Source organism: Anarrhichthys ocellatus, unplaced genomic scaffold (genome assembly GCF_004355925.1).
Source record: "Anarrhichthys ocellatus isolate YVR2014 unplaced genomic scaffold, GSC_Weel_1.0 scaffold7, whole genome shotgun sequence".
Classification (NCBI taxonomy): Eukaryota; Metazoa; Chordata; class Actinopteri; order Perciformes; family Anarhichadidae; genus Anarrhichthys; species Anarrhichthys ocellatus.
The window spans coordinates 8,152,577-8,165,710 of NW_022280037.1; the positions used below are offsets into that span (position 1 = coordinate 8,152,577).

At 36.2% G+C, this 13,134-nt stretch overlaps 1 protein-coding gene across 15 annotated transcripts in view; it reads left to right on the forward strand.

The window, feature by feature from the left end:
* Positions 1–12,978, forward strand: part of LOC116383821 (titin) — a 23,723-nt gene extending 10,745 nt beyond the window's left edge. For 5 of the 15 annotated variants that reach the window (XM_031847930.1, XM_031847937.1, XM_031847940.1 and 2 more), the window contains 29 exons: positions 1,864–1,959; positions 2,121–2,216; positions 2,457–2,507; positions 2,784–2,849; positions 3,125–3,220; positions 3,533–3,628; positions 3,852–3,902; positions 4,219–4,314; positions 4,441–4,491; positions 4,756–4,821; positions 5,072–5,113; positions 5,236–5,277; positions 5,384–5,452; positions 5,550–5,597; positions 5,673–5,720; positions 5,801–5,842; positions 5,929–5,997; positions 6,184–6,231; positions 6,409–6,459; positions 7,071–7,115; positions 7,315–7,347; positions 7,424–7,471; positions 8,652–8,699; positions 8,864–8,905; positions 9,837–9,881; positions 9,974–10,015; positions 10,094–10,138; positions 10,225–10,260; positions 10,403–12,978. In XM_031847930.1, coding sequence (XP_031703790.1) covers positions 1,864–1,959; positions 2,121–2,216; positions 2,457–2,507; positions 2,784–2,849; positions 3,125–3,220; positions 3,533–3,628; positions 3,852–3,902; positions 4,219–4,314; positions 4,441–4,491; positions 4,756–4,821; positions 5,072–5,113; positions 5,236–5,277; positions 5,384–5,452; positions 5,550–5,597; positions 5,673–5,720; positions 5,801–5,842; positions 5,929–5,997; positions 6,184–6,231; positions 6,409–6,459; positions 7,071–7,115; positions 7,315–7,347; positions 7,424–7,471; positions 8,652–8,699; positions 8,864–8,905; positions 9,837–9,881; positions 9,974–10,015; positions 10,094–10,138; positions 10,225–10,260; positions 10,403–10,485 — 1,691 coding nt within the window. In that variant the 3' untranslated portion in view covers positions 10,486–12,978. The other 10 variants (XM_031847932.1, XM_031847931.1, XM_031847936.1 and 7 more) reach the window with 10 other exon arrangements.
* The last annotated feature ends 156 nt before the right edge of the window (positions 12,979–13,134 follow it).

Below are 13,134 nucleotides of genomic sequence, written 5' to 3' on the forward strand. Positions count from 1 at the left end.
CTAAAGAAGAGAAAGAAGTCAAGAAACCATCTAAAGAAGAGAAAGAAGTCACAAAGCCACCTAAAGAAGAGAAAGAAGTCAAGAAACCACCTACAGAAAAGAAAGAAGCCAAGAAACCATCTCAAGAAGATAAAGAAGTTAAGAAACCATCTAAAGGAGAGAAAGAAGTCAAGAAAACATTTGAAGAAGAGAAAGAGGTCAAGAAACCTCTGAAAGAACAGAAAGAAGAGGTAAAACCTCCTAAAGAAGAAAAGAAACACCCTGAAGAAGTGAAAGAAGTGAAGAAACATCTCAATGAAAAGAAAGAGACAAAACCTTCCAAAGAAGACAAAGTAGAAATGAAACCATCTAAGGAAGAGAAAAAACTGAAAAAACCTCAAGAAGAGATAGTAGACAAAACGATGAAGCCAAAAGAACTGAAGGATGTAAAAGATGAAAAGAAAGAAGTGAAGAAACCTTTGAAGGAGAGGGAAGAGAGGAAGCCATCAAAGGAGGAAAAAGAAATCAAGAAACCTACAAAAGAAAAAGAGAAAAAAGAGGTTAAGAAGCCATGTGAAGATAAGAAAGAAGTAAAACCTCCAGAAAAAGGAATGGAAGACAAGATGCCGTCTAAGGAAGGTAAAGAAGAGAAAATGCCTTCAGTGGAGGAAAAAGAAGTTACTAAGCCTATAAAGAAGGAAAAAGACCCGAAGAAGCCTTCCGTGGAGGAAAAACCTGAGGAAAAGCAAGCAAAACCTTCCAAAGAAAAATCAGTACCAAACAAGTTCTCCAGAGGAAAACAAGAACAAGAGAAACCTTCTAAAGATGAAAAAGAATCAACAAAACTCTCTAGAAATGAAGAAAAAGAACCAAAACATCTCTCTGACGAACAAGATCAAAAGAAACCTTCAAAAGACAAGGAAGAGGTCAAGATGATTCCCAAAGAGGACAAGGAACCAAAGAAGATATCTATAGAAAACATAGAACAAACAAAGCACTCTAAAGAGGAGAAGGAAATCAAAAAGACTCATAAAAACAAAGCACCTGTCAAGATTCAAGATACTAAGAAAGGTAGGCATAGGCAAGGAATGCAGTGCTTTTTAGCAATTAAACAATATGATCCACAACAACAGCAAAAATCTACAGTCATGCTAGCAGCTCTGTGAGGCTGTACTACACAATGGTGCAATTGATAGTGCAATTGATTGAAATGCTCACATCATGATGCTAACATGCTCACTCTGACAATGCTTGCATGTTGATGTTGAGCATGTATGATGTTCACAAGATCGTATCTATGTTCCCAGGGCCCAATGTTCCCCACCTCAATATCATGTTTATATGACACATTAAGGAGACTTTCAAAAGGGTTTATGTTCTCAGCATTGTTTTGTTCCCCTGGATCAAATGTTCAATATGTGTTTTCCTGGGTCAATGTGTTGAAATCACCCTCCAACAGCTAATAGCCTACTGATCTTGTACTCCTTGAAATACGTATATACCCTCAGACTGTAGCATTTCAATTGCACTTGAAAGTCCATCTCCATTTGAACGGCAAAGATAGCCTTTGCCCAATTCTTACAATGTTAGTTTATATCAAGAACACCGGGCCCTGGGAACCTAGGGATTACCGCATGTTCACCATCTTAGTTTAGTGTGTTAACATGCTAACTTTTGCTAAGTAGAACTAAACACCAAGTACAAATGAGGCTGTTGGCAATTGAATTAGCATTACAGGAATTTGTGGAGAGTCAAAAGATAGCCTGACTAGAGCCTAAAGAAGTGTAAATAGATTGATGTTTCTTTTGTTCAATGAAGGGTATACTCCCTTCCTCTGTATAATTTACGTGAAACTGTTCAATCAGCTTTGCCTTTGTATTTCAGACGATGGACCTAAAAAGGCTGCAAGGAGGATTAAAGCAGTCATGAAGGAGGTTGCATCTGTTCTGAAGAAGGAACATCTCAATGTCACAAAAGCAGGTGAGACACTATGTAAAAGATCTGGTCACAGTGATATTTTATATTAATGGTTAGTATTTGATGAATTTTTCAGTGACACATTAACCCACTTCGTTAAATGGAACGAAATGAGAGAAAGTCCTCACCTGACATTGTTGGTCACTTTCTGCTGTTCATTTCAGCTGATGAACCCAAGAGGGCAGTAAATCTGCTGAAAGCTGCAGTAAAGCAGACAGTTCCTGTCCTGAAAAAGGAGCACATGAATGTTACAAAGACAGGTAAGTAACATTCCAGATTTAGTGTAACCATAAGTGAACCTAAAGCTGCAGTGTGACTTTGTGAGTATTGCAAACAAGAGGCAAACTTTAAAATATCAAGTGAAAGATTACATTTCACAATGTTTTAACAGTGTTGTACATACTTAAGAAGAAGTATTGCATAAAGTGCTACCATTACATGTTTAATGTGAAGCTAAGATGAGCTTATGAAATATATTTTTGAACATTCCCCAATAATAGAGGTTCCTGAAGCTCCTAAGGTGAAAGCCAAACCAGAACCTGCAAAGAAAGGTAAGAACAGGCTTATATTCTTTTGTGTCAATTATTAATTTATTTGTTATTTAGCTGTGCAGATGCTCCAATATCTTACCAATTTTTATTAGACTTTTCAAGGATGAAAATACACTAAAATATTATGCTTTTCATGTTTGCTAACATAAAACATAAAACGTTTTATGTGTTCCACACATATGAAGTTATACAATCCAATAAAGTGTCATATAATAGATACTGATCTTTATAAAAACCTAAATCTTTAAGGCTTTTTGATGTCATATTTTCCACCAGTGGATGTTCCCAAGGAGCCCAAGAAGGAACCAAAGGAAAAACTCAAACCTACACCTGTAATAACAGGTAATGCAAAGCATCCATAGAGCCACACCGCTAGCATGGCTCAAAATACTGCTGTGACACATGAACAGTTTTCATGACAATACAATATCTGGAAACTTAAGGTGTACTTTAAAAGTACTTACTCATATAGAGTCCCTAAGAGAGGCTTGACTGGAGCCTAAATAAGGCTAAATTGATTAATACGTTTCTTTTGTTCAATGAAGGCTGTATTTCTTTTCTCATTATAATTTAAATGAAATAATTCAATTTTCTTCCTTTTTTTTTTTTTTTTACAGATGCTGGACCCGAAAAGGCTGCAAGGAGGATTAAAGTAGTCAAGAAGGAGGTTGCTTCTGTCCTGAAGAAGGAACATCTCAATGTCACAAAAGCAGGTGAGATAATACAGTATGTTTATTCTTGTGGTTAGTATTTGATGAATTTTGCAGTAGATTAAATGCACTGAAAAGAGAGACTGTCCTCACCCGAAATCAATAGTATTGGTCACTTGTTCAAACAGCTTAAAACAATCAGTTTCTCAAATAGTCTTCCACAAAAATCACATTACAATCACATTATCTGTTATATATATTTTCTTAAATTTTTTCAGCTACATTGCAAGATACGACAGAGTTCACCTGCAATACCATGTAAAATAAAATAAAAATGAAATAGTCCCTGAAATAGTTTCCTGCTGTTCATTTCAGCTGATGAACCCAAGAGGGCAGTAAAGGTGTTGACAACTGCAGTAAAGCAGACAGTTCCTGTCCTGAAAAAGGAGCACATGAATGTTACAAAGATGGGTATGTAACCACATGTTAACTGTAAGGTACGGTGTCTGTGAGGTCATCAACTTGATATGATCAATCTGACATATCAAGTATCAAATCCAACTGTAACAGAGTGTTGTCCTTGACTCGTACAGTCTACTATAATTACTGTCTGCATAAAGTGCTACCATTCCATGTTTAATGTGAAGCTAAGATGCGCTAATGAATGGTCTTTTTAAATATTCCCCATTAATAGAGGTTCCTGAAGTTTCTAAGATGAAAGCCAAACCAGAACCTGCAATGAAAGGTAAGAGAAAGCTTTTATTATGTTGTGTCGGTTAATTTGTAAAAGTTGAATCTGATGTTTAGCTGTAAAAATGCTCCATAATTTAATATCTCACCAATCTTTAATCAGAGAATTCAAGATATTACAATCACTTTGTATAAGTTTTCATCACAATACAATATTTGTAAACATTAGTTGTAATTTAGAAGTGCTTATTCATAGTATAGAGACCTGACTGGAGCTCAAAGAAGGCTAGATAGATTGATAGGTGGCTTTATTTCTTTCCTCAGTATATTTTATGTGAAACTGTTCAATCAGCTTTGCCTTTGTATTTCAGACGATGGACCTAAAAAGGCTGCAAGGAGGATTAAAGCAGTCATGAAGGAGGTTGCATCTGTTCTGAAGAAGGAACATCTCAATATCACAAAAGCAGGTGAGATAATACAGAATTTAAAAGATCTGGTCAAAGTGATATTTTATCCTTGTGGTTAGTATTTGATGAATTTTAGAGTTTTCTGTGCTAATCAATTATATATTTTTGAACATTCATCAATAATAGAGGTTCCTGAAAGTCCTAAGGTGAAAGCCAAACCAGAACCTGCAAAGAAAGGTAAGAACATGCTTTTTATTATGTTGTGTCAACCGTCAATTCATTAGTAAAAGTTAACTTTTATGTTTTTTTTAGCTCTTTTGATGGTCCGTAACCATATATTGCACCAATAATTTAATCAGATGTTCAAGGATGAAAATATACTCACATATTATGCATATCTTTGGTGTGCTGACAGATTGTATGTGTACAACAGATAAATAATTATATCTCAAAAGAAAGTGTCACATTATAAACAGTTATCTTCATCCACTTATTCACCAGTGGCCGCTCATAAGGAGCCCAAGAAGGAACCAAAGGAACAAATCAAACATAAAGCTGTAAAACCAGGTAATGCAAAGACCCACGGATGCTGCATTCTAACCCATTTGGGGACTGTCTTAATCAGAGAGGAACGTAAAAATCGGAGAAATTGTAGCTGAAACACTAAATATCCTTACATCAACAAATTTATACCCCATTTATATAAATGAGGGTAGGCTAAAAAACCATCTCTCTGCGTAATGCAATAGTTCAGCAGCACCACAAACTGCATCAAAGGCAAATCTCCACTAACTCCCCATCCTATTTTGTGACACAGAAGTTCCAAAGGAAAACGCCAAAGTGGCTCCTGCTAAGAAAGGTAACAACCACAGTATTTGTTTATTCTAAGTTCTAGATATTGTTTTCAATTAACCAAAAAGCAAAAATGATTCATTGTTACAATGGAAATAAAACTATCCTGGTTGTGCTTTTGACACACAGAAGCTGCTGCTCCTAAGGGCAAACCAGTCGACATGAAAAGAGGTATAAGTTGTGAATTTTATAATAACATAAGAATAATAAACTAACTAAATCTTGAACTGCAATAACATACCGTATGCGTGTATTTTCACATTTCTGCTGCTGACAGAACAAGAGGGCGCACCCAGAAATGCCTCTCTGGTGAAACAGAGAGTCAAAATAGTGCCTATGAAAAAAGGTAAATTGCTTTTCGTGTATATGTTTTATTGGATGTTTTAGTGGGTTGAGTCTATGAGCCTAAGCCTACACTTGTTTACTTGTTTATTTGTTTTCAGAAGTCAAGGCGCCCAAAGAGAAAGTCAAAGCAGTTTCTGCAAAGACAGGTAAGGCACATTATATATCACCAAAATATGTATGTCATCAAGGTTCGGTCTGATCATTAAATATGTTTTCTTTAGCAGCTGACGTTTCAAAACAGAAGCCTAAACCGGTTCTAACAAAGAGAGGTGAGGCGCGTACTTGTATTTAGTTTTATTATTTTTCATCTTGTTTTCTGGAATGACAAACCTAAAATCCTCTGACACAGAACCTGCTCCGCTCAAGACAAAACCAGTCCCAGTAGTCGAAGGTAAGAGGACACTAATCAACATTAACGTTTATGTTTAAATAATAAAGCAATTAGTTTTCCTACTCATTCACTTTTTTTTCTCACAGCGGCAGACGTATCGCACAAAAATGTCTCAGTAACAAAGGAGAAAGTGAAGGTTGTGCCACTAAAGAAAGGTATATATTTTTATTTACACACTAATTCCAATATGTTTCATATGTTCACCGCTCTGCCTTTTATTATTTGAAGTGCTAACTGCTCAACATCCATTTGTGAGTTTTGAATTTAAAATAAACTGGTGCTTTCTATCTTCATCTTTTTATTTAACTGTATCTTTTCACACAATATTTTATTTTTCATAGTGCCTGTAACTCCAAAAGAGAATGTCAAACCAGCACCAACCAAAAAAGGTAGAGACAGAGATTAAATTAGTTTAATCAAACAAATATAATCCATATTTAAATTACACCTAATTTATATGAAATGTGAAAAAATGACTATAATATTATTTACTAAGTAGTCTTTTATTTTGAAATGAGCTATAATCACATTAACAACTTTTATATTTTTGTTGTTATTTGCTTTAGAAGCTGAGGTTCTCAAGGAGAAGAAGGCCGAGCCAGTGACTCCCACGAATGGTTAGTTTTTCTCCATTCATTATTTCACAATGCCTTTATCGCTCTTTTGTTTTTAATCAGTTTACTTGGTGGTTTCCCGCTGAACTGTACACAATGGAATTAATCGGGCCGCGTATTCCTCTAGCACCTGTTATCAAAGCTAAACCTAAATCTGCTGAAAAGAAGAAAGGTATGCAGCAGACGTGTGTTTCTGTAGCTATTAGTATATGTGGCTGCTGATGAAACGCTCATACAGACTCCGTGCTTGAGTAATATCATCAGTAACAGTAATATCGTCATTGACATAATTCGTTGAGGAAACTGACACAAATATGTTGGTACATTAGTGTTATGTGAAAACTGATTTCATGTCATTTTCAACATTGTCAATTTGGTCACTTCATGTTTAAACATGACTTGAAAATGTACATGCTTCAATGCTTACAAGTTTGAATTGTGATTTCCTAAAACAAAAAACTTTGACGAACTTGATATTTTGGAGATGCATGTTGTTCACACTGCAGAGATGACGTGCTTTATCTAAGATGCATTGTGTGTGTGATCAGTTTTCTAGGCTTGTAGCTTTTCAAATCGATTTATTGTGACATTTCCCCTCCTTTCTTTTAATATAGAAGCTGTTGTAAAAGAAAAGGCAAAGGCAAAAACCTCACAGAAAGGTGCTGATTAGTTGCACATAGTCTGGCTGCATTTCCCACTTTGCAGATTAAGAGTATGTAAGATAAATGCCAGATTTCCAGAAAATGTTAACAGCAGACATCTTAAATCAAATCTTTAAGAGACGTGATGTAGTTCAAGAACATCTGTCGAAGAGCAAGTTTAATCATGCCACTTGTTTTTTTTCTTCTTTCTCTTTAGAACCTAAGACCAAGACAGTTCTTGCCAAAAAAGGTAATGCGATATAATCCATCATTATTTGGCAAAAAGCTTAACGATCCTTAACACAAATCATTTTCATTACACTCAGCACCTGAGGTAGCAAAGGAGAAGCCTAAGCCAGCTCATCAGAAGAAAGGTAAGTGTCAACAACAAAGAAATCATAGACAAGACACAGTATTTCACAGGTCACATCACTCCTGAAGAAGAAAGGTAGCCTGCACTGGATTATCTGTGTTTGGTATCAAATAATTAGACCCTAATTATGTATAAAGCTTACTGAGTACCAACACATGCTTACATTCTTATCTACTCAGAGCCTACAGTGCCAAAGGGGAAAGTCAAACCAAAAGGTACCACGGTCATGTTTGGTGACAAATGTACTGAATATAAAAAATATATATATATCATCCCTTTGTGTTAGTTTTTAGCATTGAGTATTGTCACAAATAAACATGCATTAATTACCTTTTCTCCCAGCATTGCTGAGGAAAAAGGCCAAACCAGTCCATGTAAAGAAATGTACATTAGTCGTGCTTCAGTTGGAGCAGTAATCCATATGTGACATTGTAATTATAGCGATCTAATCACACAGTGTAGGTCAATGTTGTAGGTCAATGTTGATTGGATTGCCGAGGAGAGAAACAAGCATTTTGCCTATGAGATCCAACAATAATCAACATTATGTAAGTGATTTCGCTGCCTGAGCGCAATAGGCAAACTGCTGTTTCCATACAGTGATTCTGAGGAAGACTGTCTGCTTGTTCAGACAAGTGTAGTTCTGCAAAGCACTACACATACACAGACGCTGTTAGGCTTTTATAACTCACCTCTCTTAGATTTTAAAACAATAAAGAGCTGCGATTCCAAAGCAAAGGCCACCAACCCATCAAACATTAACAATGTGCTGTAAACGTTGAGATGTTTGGAACGTATATCTGGACGTTTCAGGCCCTTTGCACTGGAAAATTCCTCCTAACAGGAAATGATAATACATGCAGAGAATATGAGACATTGCATCGCGCTAGAAGCATCAAAAGTGGACAAACCAACGATAGTGAAGTGATTATTGTTTTTGCAGAAAAAAACAACAAAAAGGTACAAATCAACAATATGTATCTGTTCAACAGAGATGCACTTTTTAAAACGAATTACTGCTTTCTAGTTGTAGATCCCTCGTGCTCTGCAAGCTGCTTTTAGAGATTACATTCATCTTGTTGCTGCAATGCTGTGGCCCCAGCTGCAATATGCATTGTTGGAAAAGGAGCTAATAGTGGCTTTCGCTCTCAAGTTCTGTGTCCCGCCTTTCCCTTTTGCAGAACTGGAGACTCCTAAAGAAAAGGACACACTTGCTGCAGTGAGGAAAGGTAAAGTGTTTAGTGCAATAACAATTGTATATTATTTCACAGTTATTTAGATCAATGTATTATGGAACAAGCCAGGAGTCAATTGGAGATGCATTTGAGTCTACGTTAACAGTCTATTATATATATGCTGCTGAATCAATTGCATTTCCTTCCTTATGATGCAGCCATTTCTAGGGAAAAGGCCAAACTAGCCCGTGTGAAGAAAGGTACATTTGTGGTGCTTCGTTAGAGGCAGCTCTTTATGCAACCACGTTACCTTCGTGGTAATCAGATCACAACATGTAATCTGAAGGCTGAGAATATTTTTCTGCTGAATGTGAAAATGTCGAAGAGTTCTTTAAAGAAAACATCTGAAATTAAGATTTGTACCCGTTTTGAATCAGCAAGAAAGTATTTTGCTGTAGGTTTATAGACAATAATTTACAGAATACTACCATAGATTTGTTTTTCTATAAACCATACATGATGCATCATAGGTTCATAGACAACAGGCGCATAGTTGAGCAATAGTATCCAGTATCTTACTGAACACGCATGCTGGTAGCTTTAACAATCCTAAGAACTCTCTTGGTGGCGATGTTTTCACTGCTTGCTTTGCCATTAAACCTTAAGCATGTCCTTTCATAACAACATATACGTTTGAAGTAAATGAGCCACAGACAATGTCATTCTGGAACTAAAAAAACATGCCTATATGCTAACCTGGCTTACACAAGCAAGAAAGGAAACCCCTTTAACTTTCACGCAGCTGTAAAATAAAACAAAACGTTAACTTTTTTGTGCCTGGCAATGAAACTACGTTGTAATTGTCCATTTCTTGCCTACTTGTGTTCGTTTCATATTTGTGAAACAGCGTATGAGGTTCTAAAAGAAAAAGTCAAACCCACTGCAACAAAGAAAGGTACAGCATACGACCAGCTTTAAGTAGTGTTTGAATACTTCAATACATCTACGATATGCTGGACAATTATGGAAACTTTGTGATTTATTGCAGAGGTCAGAGTTCGTAAAGAAAAACCAGAGCCTGTAAAAGAAGGTATCTTGATTGTTAAGAAACTGCCTTTGTGACCGTTTATAGTACACCTGCTAGCCTACTGTACACTGGAGATAAAAATAACTTTCATTTATTTATTTTAGAAAAAACAGTTGAGAAGAGGGCAACCAAAGAAGAGAAAGCTAAAGGTACAGTACGGCACTTGTTGTCTATTCTGCGGGAAGTGGTTTGAATCTTTGACTAATAATTGTTATTAATCTGGTGTATTGTCCATTTACAGAGGACAGAGTTCTTCAACAGATACAGGATCCAGCAAAGAAAGGTAAAACTGTTTGTTAAGCAACTCAATTCTGAATCTTCTAACTTTATTTGAACCCACAAAATGCTCTTTTTGTTGTAGAAAAATCTGCTGAGAAGAAGGTTGCCACGGAGGATAAATTAAAAGGTGGTCTACTGCATAGGAAAGCAATATTCTAGAGTAACATATCACTGTATTGTTTTATAATTAACATTGAGTTCTTATTTTGATAGCTGAGCCTTCTGTATCAGACAGCTTTCAAATGGAAGGTAAGTACGAAGTCGCCTCTCATAACCGAAATATCACACAAGTGTGCAAATTGCATGCGCGGCCTACTTCCAGGATGCCAGAGAGAGGCGAGGAACACAGTGTACTGAACTGTACTGCCCTGTGTTGTTCTGTCCTCCACAGAGGAGCCCTATTTCCAGTGTTTCTTTGTGGACGAGGACGAGGCCCAATTTCCTTTCTACGCCTTCTCACCGCTGCAGATTTGAAGCTTCAGTCTGAATCCAGTCTGAGGTTTACAATTTAGTCAATTTTACTGATAATGACGAGGTCAGGTCACGCCCTGAGCTGCTGAAACGCAGCCTGCTGTTTCACTGCTGCTTTTCATGAGAAAACCCAGGACAGCAGAAGATGATGGGGGATTTAATGTGACGGTTCGATTTTCTTTTACTTCCAGATTTGGTTGAGCTCTCGTACCAAATACATGCAGCCGGTGTCATTCCTTTCCAATTTGTTGTTTATTTTTTTGTGTTTAATTGTTTTGAAAGGTGGATATCTTGAGAATGATGGAACAACATAGTATATTACCTCGGTGGATCATTCATGTAGATGCTCACGGGCAAACACATACAAATAAAAATATGATGGTGCATTTTTTTTTCTGAAGGAACATAATGCTGTAAACAGGGTACAAAAACGGCCACAAATGCGGATTCTAGCCGGACAGAGGTTCAATTCCCACATTTACTTGAAAAGTGGTTTGTACAGTAATCGTACATACATTTTTTATGCACCATGTGTAATTTCAGCGTTTTCCTTCATTGCATTGTAGATGGCCATATTGTTTAATGCTTAAAACTTATCCAGCTTTTAAAGCCCTTGAATCTACAACTGGGCATTTGTAGTGTTTGTGCATTATTCCATAATTATTGATATTATTTCAGTAATTTCGAGGAAACCTTGTTTTTCACACATATTCCTCTATCTAATGAAAGGAAAGTTTTTCTGTTTTTGTCTACTGTCTGTTATGTGTCAAAAGGAATGACCACGCACTGTATATGAGAGCTCCCAAACGTACAGATGAAACACTACCTTTAAAGTCTTATTTAACTGCCGACATGTGCAGCTCCTCATTTTGACATTGGCGCTAAAAACAAGCATTGCATTGCCTGTACTATGAGAATGAATAAATGACGACATGTTGGAAAAGCTTTTTTTTTTTTCCAACTGCTCACTCTGTTCCAATTCTTCTACTTAAGGCTTTTGAATATGATGCAGCTTGTTTTAGTCAATGAGAGGGCGAGTATCACTCTTTTCTTGCACTGCATCAAAGATGTTTTACAAGCTGGAACATCAACAGCAGGGCACATGTGATGGATTTTTTGTCAGTCAAAAGGGATGTGGCTAACAGCAATTCCTTGATAGACCAAAAACGATATATATTGTAGTAACCTTTTGAACAGGTTCTTAACATATATATGATATTAATGCATATCTTATATTGTTACATCCCATTTACTGTATATACAGAAGGTAACAGGATTCATATTACATTTTACAAATATCCTGTGCTGTGATGTACAGTGTGGGTTACATGATTTCAGATCGATTTCAAATACTAGTATTGGTTAAAAGTGAAATCCAAGTCACATGTTCGAAATCTCTGAAGAGTAACAGTATGAAAGATGATGACGAGAGCTGCGAGAATCAGCTATTTACAGGTTCATTTGAAAACCTGAATGTTATTGTCAACGTTATGTTGACATCAAGTGTAACACTGAAATGAAACATTTACATATTGGATTATATCTGCACATTATGGGATTACACTCTAAATTAATGCAGATGGCGTCAGATGTAAACTGGTACGTTATTTCTTGGCTTGCACCAGCTGTTGTTTACTAACGGCTCTTTATATTTTGCTGCATATGCCGCATTGAAGACAGTTATTAGAGTTTATGGCACTAATCCCAAATCTACTCAAGAGTAAATCCCCTTATCTTTTTTGTAATAGAAACAAACTCTTAATTAGTCCATACAGTAGATGGTGCATAAGACCCTCTGCAGCTCACAGTGAGCTCAGGCTCCTGTAATTGACTGTAACAGCTTGAGTTTAATGGTGATGCTCCTTCATCACTGTTGTAGCTGTTTGTTTTGTTCCCAAAATGGCAGTGGACTGTCTTTGAATATTTATTTTGAGATAATGAATTTTAGTTTAAAAAAAATATATTGTTGCTAAATAACAGAAGGCTTTTAGATTTATGGTGACAGTATTGGAGAATATCTGTTTTAATTGTTTTAACTGAATTGTACCTAAAACTCACTTGTAAACATGTGCAATACATACATTTGTTTGGGAATATCTCAGTGATGAGAGCACTGTATGTTTATCTAATTGTCCATGAATGAAATGTGCATGATGATGTGTGTGTGTGTGTTTTATGCTCACAAATGTTTTTGTGATATTTTTTCCCCTACTTTGAGAATGGCAACACTAAATACTTGAACTTATAAATCATTTGATAACAATAACTGACATATGTCTGTCAGTGATGTTGCGAGAACAAGAAGTTATCAAGTCATATTTAAAATAACACTGTTGTAAATAGTTGAATAAGTGGTAAAATAGAGAGATTTATCCCCTGAACCATTACTACTGCAACTGCTCTTTAACTGCAGTTAAAAATCACATTATGTATCATTTGTCAATTACATCTTCTTTGTGAATCGTAGCAATTTGACATTAAAACATAGCAATACAAGTGTGTCTTTTGTAAGTCTCGTCTTTTCAACACAAAGAGAGAGTCCGTACAAACTGAAGGGGACAACAGTCGATGGTCAGTTTCTCATGCTGTATTTCCCTATTGAGGCCAGAGAGGGGTTACTACTGGTCAGTTTACACCGCTGACAGATTCCAC